Source organism: Macrobrachium rosenbergii, chromosome 19 (genome assembly GCF_040412425.1).
Source record: "Macrobrachium rosenbergii isolate ZJJX-2024 chromosome 19, ASM4041242v1, whole genome shotgun sequence".
In the NCBI taxonomy this organism is placed as follows: domain Eukaryota; kingdom Metazoa; phylum Arthropoda; class Malacostraca; order Decapoda; family Palaemonidae; genus Macrobrachium; species Macrobrachium rosenbergii.
The window spans coordinates 7420045-7448026 of record NC_089759.1 but is presented as its reverse complement, the minus strand read 5'-3'; the positions used below and the strand labels follow the sequence as shown (position 1 = coordinate 7448026).

General features: G+C 35.5%; 1 protein-coding gene across 9 annotated transcripts; it reads right to left on the bottom strand.

Annotated features, from left to right (window-relative positions):
• Positions 1-77: 77 nt before the first annotated feature.
• On the bottom strand, positions 78-27938 carry LOC136848610 (uncharacterized). Of its 9 annotated transcripts, none has more exons than XM_067120989.1 (5): positions 27900-27938; positions 24216-24848; positions 6493-6832; positions 3301-3486; positions 78-1326 (listed from the first exon to the last, which is right to left on the bottom strand). In XM_067120989.1, the coding sequence occupies exons 2-5, from the start codon at positions 24420-24422 to the stop codon at positions 455-457; spliced, it is 1605 nt and encodes a 534-aa protein (XP_066977090.1). In that variant the 5' UTR covers positions 24423-24848; positions 27900-27938; the 3' UTR covers positions 78-454. The 9 variants fall into 9 exon arrangements, with proteins under 9 accessions (XP_066977090.1, XP_066977083.1, XP_066977088.1 ...); XM_067120982.1 differs by lacking the exon at positions 27900-27938 and adding an exon at positions 27540-27883; XM_067120987.1 differs by lacking the exon at positions 27900-27938 and adding an exon at positions 27586-27883 and having other exon boundaries at positions 24216-24886.
• Positions 27939-27982: the final 44 nt, after the last annotated feature.

Here is a 27982-nt window from a genome sequence, read left to right as displayed (position 1 = left end):
CTTTCCTTTTTATTTAGTAAAAATAAAAAGTAGCACTGGCTAGATAAAACGGTATTTATGGTTTAGTAAAAATTCTCAACGTCTATACCACTATATTCACATCTCTAATTTATATATATATATATTCTTAAGAAGTGTTTAGGTTACTATATGAAGCACTGTAAGCAAGTCACCTTAAAATTAATTTTGCTGTTTCACTCAGAGTAGCCATCACTTAACTTAAATCATTGTTTGTTTTTCATATGAATATATAACTTAGTCGTTATAAAAATATATAAACACTATAATATTTTTAGATAGTCGATGAATTAAATATCGAAGTTTATACTTTCCGCAATTTTCATTCGTGCGGGCAGTCTTGATACGCTTTCATGTTCCTGTGTCACTTCACATAACAGTAGCTACTTGTATTTTTTAAGCAGCATGATAAATCATTGCTGCCAGTGGTTTCTAATCACTCGTGAAGTAAATTATCAGGATTAAATTTCATATCCGTATTTTTAGAAGAAAAAATCCCACATACGAATCTATGTTGCTCGTTGCAAGGCTGGCTAACCAGCTCGTACTCTAAAGATTCTTTCTGCTGTAGTAGTATACAGTTCATCTTGACCCTTGAGCTGGCCTTGGCTTCGTCTTCCCTGGTTTCAGGGGCACCCGTACCAGAACCTTCGTCCAAGACCTGTCTCACGTCTCTGAAAACGCCTGCTGACGGCCCCCCGTGTGAACTCACTAAGGGAGACTCTCCGTTGAGGATAGAGGAAATCCCAGGTCTCGAGTCGAGAGAGGTATTCCCTCCCGATGTGAGGTCACCGGAGGAGGAGGTATGCTTCTCTTCCTCGGGGTTCTCAGTATCGCCAGAAGGTGATGGACGAGCTGAATCCAGGAGGATGAAATCCACCACAGGGGGCTTTGATAGCTTCTGAATCCTCGCGTTCAGCTCCTCTTGCGACAGTTGCCCGAATAGGTTCCTCCTGCCTCCCAGCCTCTGAGACAGGACACGCAGATCGCCCATGATCTCTCCTTTCGGGATAATGACAGCCTCGTCGCGAAGAGCTATTCCGTCAGATAACGCGGCGCTGACGGGTTCGTCGTCCTGACTGTCACCGTCAGTCCCTTCGTCATCGATGGTGTTTTTGGCAAGGTCAGGACTCTCCTCTATGTTCAGGCGAAAGAAGGTCCCGTCGTGGTCTCCTTCAGGTTCGGCTGCTTCTGGAGACGGGGGGCTGCTAGGCATGGAGAGAGCTTTGCGCTCCGCTGTGCTGTGGGTGATGTTTCCCTCGTCGTCTAACTTGTAGGATGCCCCCAGCCATATTGAGGGGCCACGAGCTGCGGGTATTAGGGCAAGAAGGAAGGAAATGTTAAACCTTATAATAGTTATTTTTTGACCTCAGTGGTTACTGAATTCAAATTTTAAATACTAAAGTCATCAAATATAACTCATTTCAGGCGAAAGGAATCGGCTAACAATTATGTTATATACATCAACTCAATTTAAGGGGCCGCAAGATGCGTGCATTATGGGGAAAAAATAAGGAAATAGAATAAAATTCTTTTGTTACGTTTATGACATTTCTGGTCATCAGTTCAGAATTCTAAAGACTTAATCAACAACTATTAAACACTCCAGGTGAAAGAAATTAACTAACAGATATGTTACTTACATCAACTCAAGGACTTGCTTACCAAAATCAACTAAAAGTTCTCTTACATACATCAACTCAGTTGAAAGGACTTGCTTACCAAAATCAACTAAAAGTTCTCTTACATACATCAACTCAGTTGAAAGGACTTGCTTACCAAAATTAACTAGCATTTCTGTTACATACATCAACTCAATTTAAAGGACTTGATTACCAAAATCAACTAGTATTTCTGTTACATCAACTCAATTGAAAAGACTTGCTCACCAAAATCACCTGAGAGTTCTGTTACATACATCAACTCAATTTAAAGTACTTCATTACCAAAATCAATAGCATTTCTGTTAAATACATCAACTCAATTTAAAGGACTTGATTACCAAAATCAACTAGCATTTCTGTTACATACATCAACTCAATTGAAAGGACTTGCTTACTAAAATCAACTGACATTTCTGTTACATACATCAACTCAATTGAAAGGACTTGCTTACCAAAATCAACTAACAGTAATGTTATATACATCAACTCAATTTAAAGGACTTGCTTACCAAAATCAACTGGAAGTTCTGTTACATACATCAACTCAGTTTAAAGGACTTGCTTACCAAAATCAACTAACAGTTCTGTTACATACATCAACTCAATTGAAAGGACTTGCTTACCAAAATCAACTAACATTTCTGTTACATACATCAGCTCAGTTGAAAGGACTTGCTTACCAAAATCAACTAGCATTTCTGTTACATACATCAACTCAATTTAAAGGACTTGCTTACCAAAATCAACCAACATTTCTGTTACATACATCAACTCAGTTTAAAGGATTTGCTTACATACATCAACTCAATTTAAAGGACTTGCTTACCAAAATCAACTAACGGTAATGTTATATACATCAACTCAATTGAAAGGACTTGCTTACCAAAATCAACTGAAAGTTCTGTTACTTACATCAACTCAGTTTAAAGGACTTGCTTACCAAAATCAACTAACATTTCTGTTATATACATCAACTCAATTGAAAGGACTTGCTTACCAAATCAACTAGCATTTCTGTTACATACATCAACTCATTTGAAAGGACTTGCTTACCAAAATCAACTAGCATTTCTGTTACATACATCAACTCAATTTAAAGGACTTGATTACCAAAATCAACTAGCATTTCTGTTACATACATCAACTCAATTAAAAGGACTTTCTTACCAAAATTAGCTAACATTTGTTACGTACATCAACGCAATTTAAAGGACTTTCTAACCAAAATCAACTAACAGTTCTGTTACATGCATCGACTCAATTTAAAGGACTTTCTAACCAAAATCAACTAACAATTCTGTTACATACATCGACTCAGTTTAAAGGACTTGATTACCAAAATCAACTAGCATTTCTGTTACATACATCAACTCAATTGAAAGGACTTGATTACCAAAATCAACTAAAATTTGTTACGTACATCAACTCATTTTAAAGGACTTTCTAACCAAAATCAACTAACGGTTCCGTTACATACATCGACTCAATTTAAAATACTTTCTAACCAAAATCAACTAACAGTTCTGTTACATACATCAACTCAATTGAAAGGACTTGATTACCAAAATCAACTAGCATTTCTGTTACATACATCAACTCAATTTAAAGGACTCCTTACCGAATTCTGCATGAAGGAAGGTTTTCAGAGGCAAAAGGTCCTCTGGAGCAGAGAGGTCTCCTCCCAGAGACTGGCAGTGGCGATGTGCGTCCGTCCAGTTGAGGGCTGTGGCCCAAGAGAAATATAAACACTGGTCACCCACCCTCTCGGCTGCCATTCCCAGGCCTACTTCAGGGCATGTTGGCACTGCAAGAAAGATACAGGAATAAATATCTTGAACAGCTATCATTTCTTGGCTTTTCGATGTAATAGAGAGAATACAGTTCATTGATTCATCATCCATTGCACAAGATCGAGTTTTCCACTGTTCAAGTTTTTGTTTACTTATTACATTTTGTTTGTAATAAAGAAATCTGTGTACAGTCCATATCTGTGTACATAATCTGATGTTTTAGAAATATTGTTAAACATTTATCATTACAAAAGCCAAGATTTAACCAACATGTAAATGCTGTTATTATGACAGAACATAAAGAATTTTAAGGTTATTTCTAGGTATTCTGAAAGATTGAAGAAGTAAGATTTCGCCATAGGAGTCTGTGAACCCAAGAGCATTTTTCACTTGGCTTGCATCACTCGAGACACACGAAAATTTTCTGTCAAAAAAATAAAGCTTTCCTTTTTGGCAATATATTCTAGCATCAGTTGGGAAGATTTACTCAGTAACTTTTTATAACATACCTGAGTGATTCTTGTCTACCATTCTGGAATGGTTCGCTGCTTACAATACCTTTCATGAAAATATTCGTTTCATATCTTCTCTATTTATCTTCCTTGAAATGTACGTTATTTGCTTTATCTGTATTTTCCGAAGGTCCACGGTCTGTTACAAACTGCATTTACGTTTTTTTGGGAAAATTCCAGTTTCTTATTGAGTTTAATTTTCTTAAAACATCACGGTTATTTACCAGTATTATTTCTTCTTTATTCTAACTTTTACAGTGAAATTCGACGAACGGTAATGTAGCGTATTAGATTCGAAAGCTCATCTATCTTTTATCCATAGGCTGTCTGACTTTTTAAACTGGAAGAACCAATTGCATCTTTTTTCATACAGCATTTGTCTTAAAGCCCTTTTTTTCCTTGCATTACTTGTCTTATTACTTTAGTTTGTGCAATTAAAAGTGCTGTTGCCTTCCTTCAGTTTTTAAGTTAGTAGTGTATTTTGGCCACTGATATCTTAAACGTTGAATCCATGTATTTTATTGGGTCTGTTGCATTCCTCCCTTGTATTAGATTATGTATATATAATGTATATGTATATTTTGTCCATCCTTCCTGTAAAGTCAGTAGGCTATCTATGCTTCATCCTTAAGTATTTTTTTAGATCAGTAGATGGCAAGTTGTATGGTTTCAATAATAGTAGCAGAAACTATTCCACCTTTTGATGTGAGAGATTCAATAATAGTAGCAGAAACTATTCCACCTTTTGATGCGATCTCTCACTGCACGCTTACAGCTGATATAACTGCATAATTTACTGTTCGTTCTTATAAACAATATAAAATGATTCCCTTGCCAGACCTATTTGCTAACTGCTGCGTGTTCTTGACTATCATTATTTTTAGTAATCATATGACAGGTTGATTATCCAAGAGTTACCAACGGATGATTAGAATAATTCCAAGCACTAGGTACAAACCAGTAAACTCTTATCAAGCACGATTTTCTCTAGTTTTCTTTAGTTTCTGTAATCTTAATCATCTTCTTCTTCTTCGTTTAACGTGCTTTTTCTCATTTTTTTTATATGGGGTAAGCACGATGCCTTCTTTTGAAGGACTTTGATTTGGCGTTGGGGTAGACCGTAACCTCGATCGGCTGCCCTGCCTGACGTCGCTTAGACCCCGGTAGCGTATGTGTACATGTATCGTACCAAATCCCCAGCTCCCTTTCTCCCAGCAACGGGGAGAGTTGAGCGGTTAGGTCGACAGTTCGAGGCGTGTAAGGTGTCTGTTATGTTTTTAGCAGATGTTGGGTAATCTTAATAAAACTATTAAACTGGTTTTGTGCTTTATAGCACGGCTCGTATCACTTTGTCCTCATTCTTCATTGGCTGTTTTTGAGAGCACATTTCTTGGCCATACAGTGGTGCTTGGGTAACACATAGTATCTCGGTTGAGGTGCTTTTAACCTTCATTGGTCTGTAGCTTCTGCGTCTTCTTAACACGAATCGACAAGGCAAAGCAAATTCGTAAACTCATTGAAGGAGCATCACCGCACGAATTCCATTGGCATTAACGTCCTCTCAAAGCAGTTAGTACTTCCAGTTACCTCGGGGAAAACGGCAAACGGTAATCAAGCATGCTATTGTCGTGGTAGCGGGGATAGCGTAGGAAAGCAAGTGTTGGTGTGCTTCATAACATTGCTTATGTCTCTCGTTTAATACCAAGTCGATGGTCTTTTGAGCGACTGTCTTTTGTCTTACGAATGTTCCCTGAACCTTTAACGTTTCGTCGGTAACAGAATTCAGGTTTTATGGGCATTTTATCGACTCTGGGTGATTGTTTTTTTATTTTTTTTAGGATTTTTTTTTAAAGCAAGATTAACTGCTGATGGCAGACTACTGAGCTCTCAAAGCCACCCACACTGCAGTGCAGTTATGGTTCTTAGCAGTCTGCAATGTAAGGCCTCCGCCGAACCACAGTTTCCATAAAGGTTAAAGATGAGATGCGTTTGACGGGAATTTTTTGTATTGCATTTGACCGGAATTTTTGTAACGAATTTGACGTTTATTGTGATGCATTGCTCTCTCTCTCTCTATGTATATATATATATATATATATATATATATATATATATATATATATATATATATATATATATATATATATACATATACATATACTGTATATATATATATCGCCTATATATATACATATATATATTTATGTTATTACGTTTTCATGTCTTGAATGCAGACATATATAGTATGTATGGCGTGTAAGATTGTTAGCCTGGCCAATATGTCGATCCTGCCCTAGCGTGGGAATCCTGAGCTTGCGTGGAAGGAGGCAGAGGTACACATACGTGACCTGCCGCCTACATTATATATATATATATATATATATATATATATATATATATATATATATATATATATATATATATATATATATATATAAACAAACAAGTGATTGTCGTCCTCCCATGTTTGCTTGCGCATGTTTCCTTCATCATACCGTCACGACTTACCATCAGTCCTGAGGAGGACATTGTCGCTGCCGTCGCTGAGGGTCTGAAGGTCCTTCCTCCTCGCGCCGTATTTCTTCAGCCGGATGACCTCCGAAGCCAAGGCCGACAGCTTGGCCTCGTAGTCGTGCACCAGCTTCTCGATCTTCGCCTCGAATTCCGCCAGATCTTTCCTCATCTCCGGGATGGTCTGGATCTCGGCCTCCAGGGCGGGGATTTTCGCCCGCAAGTCCAAGACCTCCTCCTCGAGCTTCCTCTCGTTCTCCGTCTTCTTGTTGAGGTTCTCCTCGAGTTTCGAGACCCTCTCGTAGAGGGCGGTGTGACGCTCGTGGGAGTCCAGGACCTGGGGAATAAGAGTGTTTAAGTTTCTGTGGTTGGTGTGGCATAGTTGTTTTCCTTTTGGGGAATAAGAGCTAGTCAGGTCCTGTAATAATTATGGCAAAGTTGTTTTTTTTCCTTGGGGAATAAGAGTTTTAAAGTTTCTGTATTTGTTATGGCATAGTTGTTTTTCCTAGGGGAATAAGAGTATTTAAGTTTCTGTAGTTGGTATGGCATAGTTGTTTTTCTTTTGGGGAATAAGAGCTAATCAGGTTCTGTAATAATTATGGCAAAGTTTTTTTTCCTTGGGGAATAAGAGTTTTAAAGTTTCTGTATTTGTTATGGCATAGTTGTTTTTCCTAGGGGAATAAGAGTGTTTAAGTTTCTGTAGTTGTTATGGCATAGTTGTTTTTCTTTGGGGAATAAGAGTATTTAAGTTTGTGTAATTATTGCGGGAAAGCTTTTTCCCTTGGGGAATAAGAGTTTTTAAGTTTCTGTAGTTATTATGGCATAGTTGTTTTTCCATGGGGGAATAAGAGTATTTAAGTTTCTGTAGTTGTTATGGCATAGTTGTTTTTCCTTGGGGAATAAGTAATTCAGTTTCTGTAATTATTATGGCATAGTTGTTTTTCCTAGGGGAATAAGAGTATTTAAGTTTCTGTAGTTGTTATGGCAAAGTTTTTTTTCCTTGGGGAATAAGAGTAATTCAGTTTCTGTAATTATTATGGCATAGCTGTTTTTCCATGGGGGAATAAGAGTATTTAAGTTTCTGTAGTTGTTCTGGCATAGTTGTTTTTCCTTTGGGAATAAGAATAATTCAGTTTCTGTAGTTATTATGGCATAGTTGTTTTTCCTTGGGGAATAAGAATAATTCAGTTTCTGTAGTTATTATGGCATAGTTGTTTTTCCTTGGGGGAATAAGAGTAATTCAGTTTCTGTAATTATTATGGCATAGTTGTTTTTCCATGGGGGAATAAGAGTATTTAAGTTTCTGTAGTTGTTATGGCATAGTTGTTTTTCCTTGGGGGAATAAGAGTATTTAAGTTTCTGTAGTTGTTATGGCACAGTTGTTTTTCCTTGGGGAAGAAGAGAGTTTAAGTTTCTGTGGTTGGTATGGCATAGTTGTTTTTCTTTTGGGGAATAAGAGCTATTCAGGTTCTGTAATAATTATGGCAAAGTTTTTTTTCCTTGGGGAATAAAAATATTTAAGTTTCTGTAGTTGTTATGACATAGTTGTTTTTCCTTGGGGGAATAGGAGTATTTAAGTTTCTGTAGTTGTTATGGCATAGTTGTTTTTCCTTGGGGGAATAGGAGTATTTAAGTTTCTGTAGTTGTTATGGCATAGTTGTTTTCCTTAGGGGAATAGGAGTATTTAAGTTTCTGTAGTTGTTATGGCATAGTTGTTTTTCCTTGGGGGAATAGGAGTATTTAAGTTTTTGTAGTTGTTATGGCATAGTTGTTTTTCCTAGGGGAATAAGAGTGCTTAAGTTTCTGTAGTTGTTATGGCATAGTTGTTTTTCTTTGGGGAATAAGAGTATTTAAGTTTGTGTAATTATTGCGGGAAAGCTTTTTCCCTTGGGGAATAAGAGTTTTTAAGTTTCTGTAGTTATTATGGCATAGTTGTTTTTCCATGGGGGAATAAGAGTATTTAAGTTTCTGTAGTTGTTATGGCATAGTTGTTTTTCCTTGGGGAATAAGTAATTCAGTTTCTGTAATTATTATGGCATAGTTGTTTTTCCTAGGGGAATAAGAGTATTTAAGTTTCTGTAGTTGTTATGGCAAAGTTTTTTTTCCTTGGGGAATAAGAGTAATTCAGTTTCTGTAATTATTATGGCATAGCTGTTTTTCCATGGGGGAATAAGAGTATTTAAGTTTCTGTAGTTGTTACGGCATAGTTGTTTTTCCTTTGGGGAATAAGAATAATTCAGTTTCTGTAGTTATTATGGCATAGTTGTTTTTCCTTGGGGGAATAAGAATAATTCAGTTTCTGTAGTTATTATGGCATAGTTGTTTTTCCTTGGGGGAATAAGAGTAATTCAGTTTCTGTAATTATTATGGCATAGTTGTTTTTCCATGGGGGAATAAGAGTATTTAAGTTTCTGTAGTTGTTATGGCATAGTTGTTTTTCCTTGGGGGAATAAGAGTATTTAAGTTTCTGTAGTTGTTATGGCACAGTTGTTTTTCCTTGGGGAAGAAGAGAGTTTAAGTTTCTGTGGTTGGTATGGCATAGTTGTTTTTCTTTTGGGAATAAGAGCTATTCAGGTTCTGTAATAATTATGGCAAAAGTTTTTTTCCTTGGGGAATAAAAATATTTAAGTTTCTGTAGTTGTTATGACATAGTTGTTTTTCCTTGGGGGAATAGGAGTATTTAAGTTTCTGTAGTTGTTATGCATAGTTGTTTTTTCCTTGGGGAATAGGAGTATTTAAGTTTCTGTAGTTGTTATGGCATAGTTGTTTTCCTTAGGGGAATAGGAGTATTTAAGTTTCTGTAGTTGTTATGGCATAGTTGTTTTTCCTTGGGGGAATAGGAGTATTTAAGTTTTTGTAGTTGTTATGGCATAGTTGTTTTTCCTAGGGGAATAAGAGTGCTTAAGTTTCTGTAGTTGTTATGGCATAGTTGTTTTTCTTTGGGGAATAAGAGTATTTAAGTTTGTGTAATTATTATGGAAAGCTTTTTCCTTGGGGAATAAGAGTTTTTAAGTTTCTGTAGTTATTATGGCATAGTTGTTTTTCCATGGGGGAATAAGAGTATTTAAGTTTCTGTAGTTGTTATGGCATAGTTGTTTTTCCTTGGGGAATAAGTAATTCAGTTTCTGTAATTATTATGGCATAGTTGTTTTTCCTAGGGGAATAAGAGTATTTAAGTTTCTGTAGTTGTTATGGCAAAGTTTTTTTTCCTTGGGGAATAAGAGTAATTCAGTTTCTGTAATTATTATGGCATAGTTGTTTTTCCATGGGGGAATAAGAGTATTTAAGTTTCTGTAGTTGTTACGGCATAGTTGTTTTTCCTTGGGGGAATAAGAATAATTCAGTTTCTGTAGTTATTATGGCATAGTTGTTTTTCCTTGGGGGAATAAGAATAATTCAGTTTCTGTAGTTATTATGGCATAGTTGTTTTCCCATGGGGGAATAAGAGTAATTCAGTTTCTGCAGTTATTATGGCATAGTTGTTTTTCTTCAGTGGTTTCTGATGGATTGGAGTATGCGGTTGTTGGTGTTTATTTTTTTCTTGTTTTTTTTTACAACCATAAACGTTTTTCTTATTCGTGATTTACAGCGAACTAACTAACGCAGCAGCTTCCGAAACAGACATAACTATATTTATATGCATACATACATATATATGTGTATATATATACATATGTATATGTATATATATATATATATGTATATATATATACATATGTATATATATATATATATATATACATATAAATTTCTGACTCACAACGGGACCGAACCCCGGTCTTTCGAGTGAGAATCCAGGGCATTAGCAACTGCGTCCGAATTGCTAACGCCGTGGACTCCACTCGAAAGATCGGAGTTCGGTCCCGTGTTGAGTCAGAAATTTATTTATGTATATATATATATATATATATATATATATATATATATATATATATATATATATATATATATATATATATATATATATATATATATATTACACACAACCACTGCGCCCCTTTCCTCTTAAAGATGCTCCATATTCGATGCCCTTCTGCCCTTCTTCACTTGTTTGTGACCCACCTTAATCCTCTAACTACCAGGCACATAACTCACTGCTTAGCTCAGCAGAGTTACAGTGGGTTGTACCTTTTCCGACAATTTGTCTGCTATCATTTATTTGTTTCAAGTTACCTAATTGTTTATCAGATTAGTTGAATTTTCTTATCGTATCACTAGGTCCATGAACTTCTGAGAGATAGCTTGGGTGGATATAAATAGAAAAATTTGGCCAGTACCCTCAGATAATTTTCTTTTTTGTCAGAACAAATGTTTTGATTGACTAAATTTATAAGCCATCAGGACAATATATGTTTTTTTATGTCTTTGGTCTTATGTGATATTTGGAGTAAACAGTATACATATGTAATTTTTTTTTTTTTTTGGCATAATGATTGACGGAGACTTAGCTCGGCTTAATATTTCATATAAATTATGAAAAGTGAATTATTTACAACAATAATGAACTTATCAATCTTACTCACTTCTACCAAAATGCCCCATTCAAGTAGTTGCTGTAGAAAATTTAAAGGAGATTATTTGTTTGGTAATTTTAGATATTTTTCTATTTAGGTATTTGTATAGTATGATCTTTTTGTGTGTTGATGAGTCATTGTAAAGTCGAGGAATTTTTCACGAAGGCCTAGTCTCCTGTGTTATGGGACGGCATATCTTTCTTTAATGTATTCCAGCTTAGAACTAACCTACAACGCCTAATCATTGTTACCTCGTGCTTATCATATGATTAAAATATTTCTAAAAATTAGAAAAAAAATCTATCATGATTCAAGACTACTATGGAAGATATGGTCCTCGTGAAAAAATTATCATGGTTACGTACGTAGGGCATTTCCCCCGTAGGGGATTACTATCGTCAGTGCCCCTCATGCGGTGCACTGTAGGCACTACTCAGGTTCTTTGCAGCGTCCCTTCGGCCCGTAGCTACAACCTTTTTCATTCTTTTTTCTGTATCTCCGTTTATATTCTCTTTCTTCCATCTTACTTTCCACCTTCTCCTAACAATTGATTCATAGTGCAACTGTTTTGAGGTTTTCCTTCTGTTACACCTTTCAACCCTTTCTACTGTCAATTTCCGTTCCAGCACTGAATGACCTCATAGGTCCCCTGCCTGGCCTTTGACCTGAAATCTATATTCTGTTCTGTTGGGTATTTGACTAAAGCCTTTCGTTTGTATACTTGGAATATGGCGAATTTAACGCCCTCATCACTTCCTCTTCATATCGTATTAGATTAGGAAGGCAAGCTATCAATACAAGCTATGTCCTTTTGTTCTAATTAGAGTTGTGAAATTACTGCTTGATGAGAGGTGTTTTGCCTGCTAATTGACAAAAACAATCTTAATTGGACAACAAGCGTAATTAATTTCAATTATCTGAAAACAGTTCCGTTAATTGGATAATGAATTCTGCAGGGGAGCCCTTCGCTGGGTGGTAAGCTTTAAGTCGGATTTTTTCCTGAGGAATATTTTGTTCAATAATTTTTTTGCCTAAAAAAGAATTTTATTTTCTCTGTGAAAACATAGCTTTGATGCTGACACTAATAAATTCTTTTTTACAGTTTCATTAGATTGAATAGTAACATTGCTATAATAATTTTCAAATAATGTAATCCTATGTTGACAATTAAATATAATGAAATTTCTATGATTCCACTCACTTAAAATATTGTAACAAGTATGAAACTGAATTTATGATCATTGTATTCTATCATTTACCTGCTTTTGTGAAAGTTATTGAAGATTTTCTTAATTATTTTTTTTTGTTTTTGTGTTCAAAATCCTTAAACATGAACATAAGATTAATTTGGAAAGTCGGTTTGATTTAGGGGAAACCTGCACATTAAAAAAACTATTGATAATGATATGTCAGTCATTAGAGCTATTAAAGTAATTAGAGGAATCTCTGGATTCATTACAGGCGAAGGCGGAGAATACCAGAGACTGGAAGTTTCCAGATCTCCAGTTCCAGATTACTGTGTTCTTGTATGTCAAGTGAACTTTTGAGGTAAGTAATATCATCATCATTTAAAATTTTTTTTTTTTTTTTTTTTTTTTTTTTTTTTTTTGAGGGAGAAGGTGTTTAAGAATTGCCTCTCAAAATAATTCTTCCACCATCTTGATTCGCGAGATTTGAAACTTGAGTATATTTTTTAGCGAGAGAAAAATAGATAAGGGGTAATTAATATTTTGGGGTAAATTAGCCAAGTCCTGGATGCTAGGCTAGAATTAAACTAGTAAGAAAGGTTAATATTAACTAGATCTTTCAATAAAAGATGAGGAGTAAGTATTTTGAGGTTTTAATGGATGAATAGAGCAGAAGAGAGGTAGAGGCGAATAATGTAAGAGGTTTTTGGAGTTTTCAAAGATGCTGGAATAGAGAGGCTGACTAGAATGTGCAAGGAATATCTGGGTGAGGGAAAGGTTACAAAATAACCAGGCAGAGGAATAATGTTTTCCTTATATAAAGGCAAAAAGGACATAGGTTAACGTAAAAGTTGTAAATAATGGCTAAATGTTTAATGTATTCTTTGGAAGGTATATGGTAAGGTTTTGAATGAGAAACTAAGGAAAATATCCGAAGCTGATTGTGAAGAGCACTGCAGTTTTGAACAGTGAAGATGGTGTGTGTGTGTGTGTGTGTGTGCATGTAACTGCAGTGTTACAGAAAAGCTATGTGAGAAATTTTAAAAGGAAAAACCTAGGTTTAGGGTGCATAGACCATGTAAAAGCTTGGGTTGGTATTAATAAAGGCGCGATTTGGAAAGTTGCTGAGTTGTTACAAAGGTGTGTCTTACTCAGAGGTGTGTTATGCCTATGGCTATTAATTTCATCATGAATGTGATAAACAGAGAAGTTTGGCGAAGAACGAGGGATGTAAGCTCAAGTTTGTGAGAAGAAAAAAAAATGAAGCAGTCATGAATGGAGTATACACTGGCTGATTGCTTTCGATGGTGAAAAGAAGCTGTAGACATTGGTTATGAATTTGAGGGTATTTGTAAGAGGAACAAGTAAAAAATGCGCCGAAAGTTTTTCGCGCCATCGAGTTTTCTGTACAGCCTCTACAGCGTATAATAAAGGCCACCGAAAATAGATCTATCTTTCGGTGGTCTCGGTATAATGCTGTATGAGCCGCTGCCCTTGAAACTTTAACCACTGCCTGATGGTGGCCTATCCTATATCGTTGCCAGAAGCACGATTATGGCTAACTTTAACTTCAAATAAAAATAAAAACTACTGAGGCTAGAGAGAGCCAATTTGGTATGTTTGATGAATGGAGGGTGGATGATCAACATAGCAATTGCAGACCTCTAGCCTCATTAGTTTTTAAGATCTGAGGGTGGACAGAAAAAGTGCGGACAGAATAAAGTGCGGACCGACAGACAAAGCCGGCACAATAGTTTTCTTTTACAGAAAACTAAGAAGGTTAGAATTGATTGTTAGGAGGGCGAGTGTTGTGAGGGGTAAAGAGGAAAGCAGGAAGACAGGAATGATTGATTGTATGCATAGTGGAAGAATGGATGTTGTTGAGTCATACAGATCTTTGGGAGGCGAGAAGAAAGAAAAGTTGCGGGATCTCTACAACTGGTGTGAGGATGGAGTAGAATCTATGCAAACGAAAGCTGGTGTATACGGGTGAATTGTTTAGCCAACTCTGTTTTATGGGAGTGAAATGTAGATGTTAAAAAAAAAAGGCTGGAAGCCATTGTGGTGAGAGATTTGCATTGTATGTGATGAAGTAAGGCAGTTTGAATGTGAGAAACTTAAAAATGCGACTTTGTTGTACAAGAGTTAGGTGAAAAACTTCGTCAGATTTTAAAGGTGGTTTGATCACATGGCGAAAATGGAGGCCAAATCCAATTCTGGAGATTTCGGGAATAGTACAAGGAAAACGTGAAAATTCTAGCTAGACAAAGTTCAGAGATGTTGTATGGTGGAAGGTCCTTAGTGTCCTTAAAACGGTGAGAGTACTTGTAGAAGTGAACTTCGATGCAAGTTTTTGAAGCGTTCTAATATTGCCGAAGGTTTTGCACTGGGATTCAGTTTGATTCAGTAGTTGATGGCGAACGGTCATTGACTGTTTTTTTCTGTTTTTCCTCAGAAGACATTCCGCATTAGAACCGCTTATAATTGAGCATATGGTGGAACTTGAATGTTTATACAGCCGGGCATAAATCATTTAACTGTACGCAGAGTACGTACTAAGTGCGTACGGGATTTTTTTTCCAAAATAGACAAAGATGAGAGATTTTAACAAATATTGTTTCAGTATATAATAGTTTTGAAAATAGGGGTATAATTGCATAGTACGAGTATGAACCACACAATTGAAATAGTTGGGAAGCTTTATTCAGTTAAATTAGTACTGAAAAGTATATGAAATCTACAGAATGCGGAGAAAAAGACATAAGAAAATAATAAGAGAAGGAAACATCAAAAGCTACTTGATCTTCCTCAAAACTTTCTTGTGTATGACTCCGTGTCCTAACATATGCTGTTTGCCCATGTACCTTAAAACGTCATATATTCATTGTCATAGCCTTAGTGTCTCTCTTCTCGGCTCCCTGCACCATTTTTCTTACGAATTGCGCTTCTCTCGAACATTTCCCCCTTTTCATCTTAATCTGTTCCCTCAGATCTTCCTTTGTCTCTCTCTCCTCAGATGCCCTCCTAGTTTTCCCTCTTTTGTCATCCGTCCCATTTACCAGTCCTTTACCTCTGCTTTTCATCCCATTTCTCCCGAGTTCAATCTGTTGGTCCATCAAGTCTGTTTCTCCCCTGGTTCTCCCCTTCTCTTGTGCTTTAATCAAGCTTTCTCCACCCCTTGTTCTTCTTCTTCTTCTTCTTCTTCTTCTTTACCTTTTTGTGACGGAGTTCCCAAATCCATTTCCCATTTCGTCGACAGAGGCGCCATTTCTGAATCTATTGTGGTCGCCAAAGCTATGCGTTGAGAGTTATTGTACAAAACAAAACGAAGCTGTGGGTTATAGGGAGTATTGGAAGAGGAAAAAAGTTAGACTGGGGCAGGAGACACTGAATTACCAGGATTAATAGTAAAAAGAGAGCAGTGCTTTCACTTAAGGCTTATTGAAGTAATAATATATAATTTCTTTTATAAGTCGACGATAGATATTTTACATAGGCCATATTATTTGATGACGTGCCGTACTGTCAAGTGTCTAGGTAGTGCAATGTGCATGGTAGTGATTGACCTAAAAACATCCCAGATAAGATAATTTTGCTGGTAAATTTAATGAGAAAATAATTCTCAATATTTGTCCGGAAGATTAAAGGCTGTTTATGCTAGTAAAAAGCACATGATTTTAATGAGAATTAAAGACATTCTTTGAGTAAGCCAATCTTCCAATTGTCTGTAATGCTTAGCTAGGCTAACGAAGAGCAGAATTAGTGTAGCTAACCTCTACTCCCACACACACACACACACACACACACACACACACACACACACACACACACACACACACACACTTTATTAATTAGAATCTATGGAAGAAAAGAGAGAAATGAAATGCAGCAGATTGCAGTAGATTTATTTGTAACCCCCTATGACCACTTCAGCTTCCTTGCAATCGGAATTATGACAGGACTTTACGCTTGATTTATATTCGAATTTGTTAATCTCCTTGAAATGTGCCTCTTGCATTGGTTCACTCATTTGCTATTTTCTTACTGGGTTTCTTAAAGCTCTGTGAATTCCAGTTTCTGAGCGTGGTTGATTAAGATCAGGGAAATCCCTGGTTTCACAGAACATTTGTTTATGGGGTACCCTTAGTAATTTTTGCAAAAAAAAAAAAATAAATAAATAAATAAATAAATAAAATTGATAGGAATCGCAATACATAATTCACCTTTCGCTATAACTTTAACCGTTGTATTTGGTTAATAAAGTGATTCCCCAATAATTTCTGTTAAAAAAAAACAGAATTTCATGCACCCTGAGGGCCAATTCTGTACCCCTAGCTGCAACCCCTTTCATTCCTTTAACAGTACCTCCGTTCATATGCTCTTTCTTCCATCTCACTTTCTACCCTCTCCTAACAAATGTTTCAACATTATTGTCATCGCTGAATGACCTCATAGGTCCCGGCAACTGGCCTTTGGCCTAAATTTTATATTCCAGTTCCAATTTATATTCCTCTAATTCCCTGAAAAACTTCAGCACTCCATCCATGAAATTCAGCCGGTGAATGTTTCAGGCTCTCATACTTCTAACCCTGAAGCTTTAAATATTAAGAACTGCCTTGCTCCCATACTTCTAACCCTGAAACTTTAAATATTAAGAACTGTCTTGCTCTCATACTTCTAACCCTGAAGCTTCAAATATTCAGAAGTGCCTTGCTCTCATACTTCTAACCCGGAATCTTCAAACATTAAGAACTGTCTTGCTCTCATACTTCTAACCCTGAAGCTTCAAATATTAAGAACTGTCTTGCTCTCATACTTCTAACCCTGAAGCTTCAAATATTAAGAACTGTCTTGCTCTCATACTTCTAACCCTGAAGCTTCAAATATTAAGAATTGTCTTGCTCTCATACTTCTAACCCTGAAGCTTCAAATATTAAGAACTGTCTTGCTCTCATACTTCTAACCCTGAAGCTTCAAATATTAAGAACTGTCTTGCTCTCATACTTCTAACCCTGAAGCTTCAAATATTAAGAAGTGCCTTGCTTCCATACTTCTAACCCGGAATCTTCAAATATTAAGAACTGTCTTGCTCTCATACTGCTAACCCTGAAGCTTCAAATATTAAGAACTGTCGTGCTCTCATACTTCTAACCCTGAAGCTTCAAATATTCAGAAGCGCCTTGCTCTCATACTTCTAACACTGAAGCTTCAAATATTAAAAGGTGCCTTGCTCTCACACTCCTAACCGTGAAGCTTCAAATATTAAGAGGTGCCTTGCTCTCATACTTCTAACCCTGAAGCTTCAAATATTAAGAAGTGCCTTGCTCTCACACTTCTAACCCTGAAGCTTCAAATATTAAGAGGTGTCTCATACTTCTAACCCTGAAGCTTCAAATATTAAGAAGTTGCTTGCTCTCACACTTCTAACCCTGAAGCTTCAAATATTAAGAAGTGCCTTGCTCTCTCACTTGTAACCCTGAAGCTTCAAATATTAAGAGGTGCCTTGCTCTCATACTTCTAACCCTGAAGCTTCAAATATTAAGAAGTGCCTTGCTCCCATACTTCTAACTGTGAAGCTTCAAATATTAATAGGTGCCTTGCTCTCATACTTCTAATCCTGAAGCTTCAAATATTAAGAGGTGGCTTACTCTCATACTTCTAACCCTGAAGCCTCAAATATTAAGAGGTGCCTTGCTCTCATACTTCTAACCCTGAAGCTTCAAATATCAAGAGGTGCCTTGCTCTCATACTTCTAACCCTGAAGCTTCAACTATTAAGAACTGTCTTGCTCTCACACTTCTAACCCTGAAGCTTCAAATATTAAGAAGTGCCTTGCTCTCACATTTCTAACCCTGAAGCTTCAAATATTAAGAAGTGCCTTGCTCTCACACTTCTAACCCTGAGGCTTCAAATATTAAGAACTGTCTTGCTCTCATAATTATAACCCTGAAGCTTCAGATATTAAAAAGTGCCTTGCTTTCATAATTCTAACCCTGAAGCTTCAAATATTCAGAAGTACCTTGCTCTCACACTTCTAACCCTGAAGCTTCCTGAAGCTTCAAATATTAATAGGTGCCTTGCTCTCACACTTCTAACCGTGAAGCTTCAAATATTAAGAAGTGCCTTACTCTCACACTTCTAACCCTGAAGCTTCAAATATTAAGAACTGTCTTGCTCTCGTAATTCTAACCCAGAAGCTTCAAATATTAAGAAGTGCCTTGCTTTCATAATTCTAACCCTGAAGCTTCAAATATTAAGAAGTACCTTGATCTCACACTTCTAACCCTGAAGCTTCAAGTATTAAGAACTGTCTTGCTCTCATAATTATAACCCAGAAGCTTCAGATATTAAAAAGTGCCTTGCTTTCACACTGCTAACCCTGAAGCTTCAAATGGTCAGAAGTACCTTGCTCTCACACTTCTAACCCTGAAGTTTCTTAAAGCTTCAAATATTAAGAAGTGCCCTGCTCTCACACTTCTAACCGTGAAGCTTCAAATATTAAGAGGTGCCTTGCTCTCACACTTCCAACCCTGAAGCTTCTAATATTGAGAGGGCTTGCTCTCACACTTCTAACCCTGAAGCTTCAAATATTAAGAAGTACCTTGCTCTCACACTTGTAATGCTGAAGCTTCAAATATTAAGAACTGTCTTGCTCTCATAATTATAACCCTGAAGCTTCAGATATTAAAAAGTGCCTTGCTTTCACACTTCTAACCCTGAAGCTTCTAATATTAAGAGGTGGCTTGGTCTCATACTTCTAACCCTCAGTCCTCAAATATTAAGAACTGCCTTTTTTATTTGCATAGAACAATAGACTGTTTTTTGCGATTGAAAGCAATCATTTGTTTTGATTGCAATACAGAATTAAGGAGTTTTATTGATATGTGCTTGTGAATAGGACGGTGGTCGTATATATATAATCTGCTAGAAGTCGTTTCATCGTGAAACACATCCTCTCCTTCCTTTCTGTTTTTATCATTAGATTGTTTTTCCAGAAAAATCACACAGCAGATATCGACTGTGTCCTCAGCCCCACTAGTTTACATAATTTAGTCAAGGTCTTGGATGATAAGTAATCAAAAGTTTAAACACATATGTTTGTGTCTTACCGTAATGGATAGGATAAATTATCTCTCTCTCTCTCTCTCTCTCTCTCTCTCTCTCTCTCTCTCTCTCTCATATATACATATATGTATATAAATAATTTTATATATTTATTGTTTATATATATATATATATATATATATATACAAATATATATATATATATATATATATATATATATATATATATATATATATATATATATTTAAATATATATATATTTAAATATATATATATATATACATACATGTATATGTATTATATATGTATGTACACTTGGCAAGGAAAGTTAGGATTCAGTTTTTTAAATCTTCGGGAATATATTGCTCAATAATGCGACATCTGGCAACTTTAGAAAGGGGAGGAGCTTCGGTCTTATTGTGTTTGTTTTTTGCTTGACCTCTTATAACTTTCAATCATATTCTACGATTCTGAAATCATTGATACTTAAATGCAGTAGTAAGCTTTACAGTATTCGTTCAAGTTGTAATTTGCAGCGATAGTTCTGAGCAAAATGAACATTTTTCGACATAACCTACCATGTAACCTTACACAAATGAATTTATGACACCACAATGAACGGAATGCTTGCATAATCGGAAATGCGATCTTCCATAATGAAATCAAGAGTTAGATTTGAGCAATGTCCAACGAAAAACGTGGGGAACAATAAAGGAACGAATGCAATGGTATGATGAGAGAGAGAGAGAGAGAGAGAGAGAGAGAGAGAGAGAGAGAGAGAGAGAGAGTCTGCTGTTGTGTAAGCCTAGGCCTATATATAGAGCTACTCATTTCATTATTTGTTTTTCTTTTAGACATTGAGCGATACTATATTTGTATAGTATGTTTCAGTAATGGAGAGCGAGAGAGAGAGAGAGAGAGAGAGTCTGGTATTTAGTATAGTATGTTTTAGCAATGGAGAGAGAGAGAGAGAGAGAGAGAGAGAAACTATAAGAACGTCAAGAAACATCCAGTTACTTGTGTTTTCCCGCTGAAGTTCTAGCGCTGCTCCTCACATCATAGAGAACGCTCTTGCGAATTTAAATAGACCTGGTCAACCTACCCTAGCTGTCACAACATTTACTGCCATTAATTCCAGCTGACTTTTAACACCGTGAAATACAAATATAAATGTGTAAAAATTAAAGAAATTATCATTACCTCGTATGATGATGCAATAATAAGCCTGTTCATAACAGAAAACGAGTAAATATTGCCGTTCTGATAAACAGTTCTACACCGAGATATCAACACACTATCTTTTAGATCTCTATGAACGAAGTCATCTGAGAAATTCTGATTACTTCAGACATGCATGGTTGTTTTTAAGTATCTAAACGTTTTTGTTTTGCAGATTTAACATATATGGTATAATTTGCATTGTATTTTCATATTCTAGAATAAATTTACCGAGATTATGTGTTTTCTGTAAGAAAAAAATTAAAATTCTGTGAACGAAATCTAATGAAAATGTATCCTCACTTTCCTTGCTGAGTGTACATGTATATATATATATATATAAATATTATATATATATTTTTATATTTACATGTAAATATTGATTATATATATATATATATATATATATATATATATATATATATATATATATATATATATATATATATATATATATATATATATATATATATATATATATTCTGCAGTCGACAACGCATAGAATATGACATTTAGAGGGACTTTCCTTTCAATTGCACTCTACAGTATCCCATCTAAATCCTTGTCTTACATATGTTCACCTCCACTGTTTTGTAAACTTTGTTTTGTTACGAACTCATACTTCGTGAAATTATAAAGTAATTTCGGGAAAACTAGATCATAATTCAGTGATTCTCAAACTGGGCGCCGTGGCTCCCTGGGGTGCCACAGAGAGTGCCTAGGGGTGCCGCAAGATTGTCATGAATTTTTCCTTGGCTAGATCATCTCAATGAACATTTGTAAACAACAAAGTTTGCAGAAGTCTTCATGTGATTATTATCAGTGTGTCTACCCTAATATATTAACACACACACACACACGCACACGTATATATATATATATATATATATATATTATTATATGTAGTATGGATAATAATTATATTAATTAAAAAAGTTGATTCATGAGTTATGGTGGGATGGTGAAGAAGGGGTGCCACGGTAATAATTACGTTAGTTAGGGTGCCATCACAAAAAAAAAAAATGTAAATCACTGTCATAATTGATAAATAGGTTGAAACTGTTATTTGATATTTCAGGGTTTTAAAGAAGGAAAAAAATTTGTTGTTCATTTTACTGATCTAAATTAGGCTGCAAAATCACTTGAGCGTGTTATGACAGTTAACAATAAGTTCTCTTCACTGCAATATTCTTATTTAAGATGTTAAGAGTCTCAGCTCACATTCGATACCGAGGAACCTTTTCCGATGCTCAGATATCTTGGTAAATCAGGCATTTTACGGGGACTGAAGTAGGCTCGTCCTAAAACAAGTAAAAAATGCGTTGAAGTTTCTTCGGCACAATCTGGCCTCAGTAGTTTTGATTTTATTTAAGGTTGAAATTAGCTATAGTGGGGTGCGTCTGGCAACGATATAGGACAGTCCACCACCGGGTCGTGACTAAAGTTTCATGGGCCGTGGCTCATACAGCACTATACCTAGACCACTGAAAGATAGATATATTTTCGGTGGCCTTGATTATACGCTGTAGCGGCTGTACAGAAAACGCGATTTCACCGAAGAAACTTCGGCGCATTTTTTACGTTTTATTTATTGTTTCATCTACATATACGATAGGATGAGTGCTTTAACAGTCTTTGTTTGTTATTAGTAACAGTTATGCGCTAAATTGTACACTTACTGTTATTTATTAATCACAGCAGATGTTGAAATACCAATTTTTTATAAAATGTTTTGCAAGTAATTTCTTTTTAATGGCAAAAAAATGTTTTGGAAGTAGTTTCTTTTTCAATGGCGAAAAAGGTTTTGGAAATAGTTTCTTTTTCAATGGCAAAAAATATTTTGGAAGTAGTTTCTTTTTCAGTGGCAAAAAATGTTTTGGAAATAGTTTCTTTTTCAATGGCAAAAAATGTTTTGGAAGTAGTTTCTTTTTCAGTGGCAAAAAATGTTTTGGAAATAGTTTCTTTTTCAATGGCAAAAAATGTTTTGGAAGTAGTTTCTTTTTCACTGGCAAAAAATGTTTTGGAAGCAGTTTCTTTTGCAGTGGCAAAAAATGTTTTGGAAATAGTTTCTTTTTCAATGGCAAAAAAATGTTTTGGAAGTAGTTTCTTTTTAAAAGGCAAAAAAATGTTTTGGAAGTAGTTTCTTTATCAATGGCAAAAAATGTTTTGGAAGTAGTTTCTTTTTCAATGGCAAAAAATGTTTTGGAAGTAGTTTCTTTTTCAGTGGCAAAAAATGTTTTGGAAGTAGTTTCTTTTTCATTGGCAAAAGATGTTTTGGAAGTAGTTTTTTTTCAGTGACAAGAAATGTTTTTGAGGTAGTTTCTTTTTCAATGGCAAAAATGTTTTGGAGGTAGTTTCTTTTTTAATGGCAAAAAATGTTTTGGAAGTAGTTTTTTTCAATGGCAAAAAATGTTTTGGAAGTAAATTCTTTTTCAATGGCAAAAAATGTTTTGGAAGTAGTATATTTTTCATTGGCAAAAATGTTTTGGAATTAGTTTCTTTTTCAGTGGCAAAAGATGTTTTGGAAGTAGTTTCTTTTCAATGGGAAAAATGTTTTGGAAGTAGTTTCTTTTTCAATGGCAAAAAATGTTTTGGAAGTAGTTTCTTTTTTAGTGGCAAAATATGTTTTGGAAGTAGTTTCTCTTTCAAGGGCAAAAAAATTTTGGGAAGTTTCTTTTTCAGTGGCAAAAAATGTTTTGGAAGTATTTTCTTTATCAGTGGCAAAAACGTTTTGGAAGTAGTTTCTTTTTCATTGGCAAAAAATGTTTTGAAAGTTTCTTTTTCAGTGGGAAAAAATGTTTTGGAAGAAGTTTCTTATCTTTGTCAGTGGCAAAAAATGTTTTGGAAGTAGTTTCTTTATCAATAGCAAAAAATTTTTTGGAAGTAGTTTGTTTTTCGTTGGCAAAAATTGTTTTGGAAGTAGTTTTTTCGATGGCAAAAAATGTTTTGGAAGTAGTTTTTTCAATATCAAAACGACAATAATGTGTGACAGTTTTAGCTAAAAATATTTACCACAAGCTTCAGTCCCTCTCCCATAAAGAAATTGTGTAAGTCCATTGTAAACTGAAGAACACGCCCAAATTTATGTTTTAGTTGCCGAGTTTTATATTGAAAAATGGAGAAATGTCCATTCTTCTCTAAATAGCCAATTGGGGTGATGATTGCAAACTATCAAAGCACTAAGAGCTCAAACAAAGGAAAAGTACGAAATTTTATTTGTCTATATATTTTGGAGCTGTTGAGTTTCATGGGAATTATCTCTCTCTCTCTCTCTCTCTCTCTCTCTCTCTCTCTCTCTCTATATATATATATATATATATATATATATATATATATATATATATATATATATATATATATATATATATATATATATATATATATATATATATATATTCTCTCTCTCTCTCTCTCTCTCTCTCTCTCTCTCTCTCTATATATATATATATATATATATATATATATGTATACATACATATTATATATATATATATATATATATATATATATATATATATATATATATATATATATATATATATATATATATATATATATATATGTGTGTGTGTGTGTGTGTGTGTATGATATTAATTGTGTATGTGTGTATGCCAACGTCTGATTAGTAATTGCATAACGCATAACTCCTACGAAACAACGTTTTAGGCCCATAAGCCATACACTAAAGGCGAATTTTATCTCTACTATTCATCTCAACGAAATCCCAATAGCTTACTTGAACGATCCTGTTGAGAGCTCCGACTACATCCCCATCCGGGCCACTGGGTCTCGCCTCGCTCGTGAAAAACGCCCCCGTGGGCGTGAGGATCACGGGGCTCAAACACGCCCAGATGGCCACGCTCACCCACGCTCCCGCCCACATCCTCCTCTGTCGCTTGCACCGAGTCTTCGAGGAGGGGGAGGAGGTGATATCACGATCCATGATTCGCTTCGTTAGATTTCTTCGGTGGTTTTTTATTTTTATTTTTAATCTTTTCAGTATTAAAAAAGAAATGTTTATTTCCTCCTTACCTCAGCGAGGTAGGTAACGCGGGCCGTTCCTGCAGACATTTTGAGCGTGATGGGGAAGTTTTTCTCACCCTCACTCAAAAAAAAAAGCAGATTTCGAAAACTTATGTTTTTTTTATGTAGTTGCAGATCATCGAAGCTGTTTATCCATATATACCGTTCACTTCATCTCTGTCCAAAAGCTTTGAAATCGTTTTTAGTTCTTGTAATTATTGTTATTATATTACTATTTTGCGTTTAGACTTTGTTTCCACATTGTTCTTCACAGATGCTTAAGTTAGCGGAGAACTTGAACTCGCATTACCTTCTTAATTATCCTTTTACCTTCTTAGTTATTATCCTGTTTTGGAAATAGGTTAAGATGTCCTAAATGTATCCCTTTTCATATGTAAAGTAAAATTTGACTTTTTCCTTACTAAAATCAAGATTAATTTAGCGCACTATGTTTTATCGGTGCAGTATTTTTTTTTTTTTTTACCAAATATAAAGCTTTCATTAATATCTATAAAATATAAAGCTTTCATTTATAACTATAAAATATAAAGCTTCCATTTATAGCTATAAAATATGAAGCTTTCATTTATAACGATAAAATATAAATCTTTCATTTATAACTATAAAATATAAAGCTTTCATTTATAACTATAAAATATAAAGCATTCATTTATAACTGTAATGAACTTACAACGAAAATATGTCTGCTAAGCCAGACTAATAGTATTTAAAAGCAAATGATTAAGAACTTGAAGCCAATCTGATTTCTTAACTAAAATGTCAGTCTCATCAAGTATTTTCAGCGATTGTGTAAGTTGTAATTTACCGCGATTTGTAAAAGTAAATGACGCAGAAAATATGTGGTGATATTTTTTTTATGAAAATCGCGAATTGATCTTTTGAAATAGCACTTATTCATGATTAAAATCAGTCGTATGGAGTCACACCTATCCGAGAAGCGATTTGTATAATTGAATGATTCAGAAAAAAGAAATAGTAATGTTTTTATGAAAATTGCAAATTGATCTTTCGAAATAACACTTATTCATGACTAAAATTAATCGTATGGAGTCACACCTGTGCGAGAAGCAATTTGTATAATTAAATGATTTAGAAAAAATGGTCATTTTTTTTTTTTTTATGAAAATCGCGAATTGATCTTTTGAAGTAACACATAATGATGATCAAGACGATCGTTTGGAGTCACACACTTATCCGAGAAGTGATTTGTATAATTGAATGAATCAGAAAAAAAGGGTAATTTTTTTTTCTATGAAAATCTCGAATAAATCTTATGAAATAACACGTATTCATGCTCAAGACGATCGTATGGAGTCACACCTATCCGAGAAGCATGAAAAACAAAGATCGGTCGTCAGCAGATAATGAGGCTATCTTATCGGACGAGTATTAGATAAAATATACTTTTTTTTCTATACAGGACTAACAACAAGTAGGTTACATTGGCGTGTACACAAAAGGAAAAGTACTCCTCCATTTGTACCCCCTGTGCGCTTCGCATCGTCGTATTATTTTGCCATGCCTCGGGAGCCAATTAAAATTGAAATAACTGAAGTGCTTCCTCACTACCTCGGCTTGTTTCTGTGAAAGCTTGTCTTCGTATTATGTCGTTTCATTTAGAAATAGTAATCAGAATTGTGTCGCTGGCGAACGGGATGAACTGGGAATATTTTTTTAAAGTCAAATAATACAAAAAAAAAAAAAAAGAATTACATAAGCTCCACTCAAAAATGAGCTATGTTGACACGTGTGTCATCAAACGTCAAATTTTCAACACTTAGCCAGATTTGGATTGGTATAAATTGCAACACCAAATGTAAATCACGCAGACACTGTTAATTTATTGATTAAAACGCTCACTCGACATTTATTTAACATGCATAGGGTCAAGGACACATCTCGATATTAATGTTAATCACTTCTATTATTCATTGTTTGCATGATTAAAATCCCTTTTCTTTTTCTTTTTCCGTGGGGAGTTCGTGCCCTGATTGAGATTTTAATACCTAGATATCTTTTATTTTTTTGTGAATATTTATGCGATGTGTAGTATACACAGATCTTCATAATTATTTTGTATGATTTCTGCAAACACACACATATACATATACATATATATATATATATATATATATATATATATATATATATATATATATATATATATGTGTGTGTGTGTGTGTGTGTGTGTGTGTGTGTGTGTGTGTGTGTGTGTTGCAGAAAAAGCATACAAAATAATTATGAAGATTTGTGTATATGCACCCCGTGCATATTTACAAAAAATATATATGTATATATATACATTTATATGTGTGTGTGCATTCAGTTACGTATGTATGTGTAGAATTCTGGTGAACGTTGCTTGTAGATTTCACTCATGCGTGCATAGATAACACTTGAATTATCCTCATCAAGCATAGTAATACACCGATTCGCGAAAATCGTGCACCGTTATCCACTGAAATAATCACACCACGAATATGATTAATGGGTAGACAAGCTTCAGTTCACCATTCGAGTCTCTTGAGGCTTACTTCTCCTTGATTGAAAGGTATCTGGCGTTACAACTACCAGGGTCACAGATTCCTAGTTGAATCCCGAAGGGATAGTGAATTGGATGGATGTATACACTGGTATGTTCCTTCATTACCTTTGCTTTCGTACGAGAATCACGATATGAACTGAGTATAAACTAGGCACATTTTGCGGTTCGTCTTTAACCATTTGAGCAATTGGCAGCTTCCCTCAAGCGACGGGTCATTTTTTTTTTCGGTGTTACGTGCCTCTCCTCACAACAATCCTGTCTTGGGGGTCACTATTAGATAACGGGAGAACCACTTTTCTACTCGAAAACCTTCGAAACTGGACCGATCCATATAGAGCATCTTTTAACACACACGCACACACACACAATTATCTTATCTCTCCGTAGTATCTGTACAGTTCTGGCTGTTGTAACCTTTGCTCTCGGGAAAAGGGAACCCCGCCCCCTCCCCCAACACAAAAAGAGAAGTACCTTTGTCACTAAGTACACGTTAAAAGAAATAACATCATCGCTTTACTCTCGGGTGTAGGCGCGACCTGAGGGACACAAACACTGACAGGTATCTCTCTCCCTCCACCCGCCGGGGCACTTTGGGCACTTTGGCACTCTGGCAGTGAGGGGCCGGCTATGATGACGATTGACCTCGACGACACTCGAACAAGAAGAGGAGTCGCCCTCCTCCTCCTCTTCAGCTACTACGCACACGGACGATGATGATGATGATGATAATGACGGCTAACGGAGAGTCCGCCAAATGTCGCACTAAGTAAGAGTGATGGTGATCTGATTCTCCTCCTCCTCCTCCTCCTCCTCCTCCTGCTCTTCCTCCACCTCCTCCTCCTCCGCCGAGCCGTCTCCTTCTCACGCGTAAACACACATAGCCACACTTGTGATCCATTACTTATCGTCGTCGT

Bases quoted from the DNA above. Each gene is read 5' to 3' on its own strand.
- LOC136848610 (XM_067120989.1), bottom strand. From the start codon at position 24,422: ATGGATCGTGATATCACCTCCTCCCCCTCCTCGAAGACTCGGTGCAAG. The intron at 6,833-24,215 runs GTAAGCTATTGG...CTTATTCCCCAG, and splicing joins CTCTCAACAGGATCGTTCAA to GTCCTGGACTCCCACGAGCG. The intron at 1,327-3,300 runs GTAAGGAGTCCT...TAATACCCGCAG, and splicing joins CTTCCTTCATGCAGAATTCG to CTCGTGGCCCCTCAATATGG.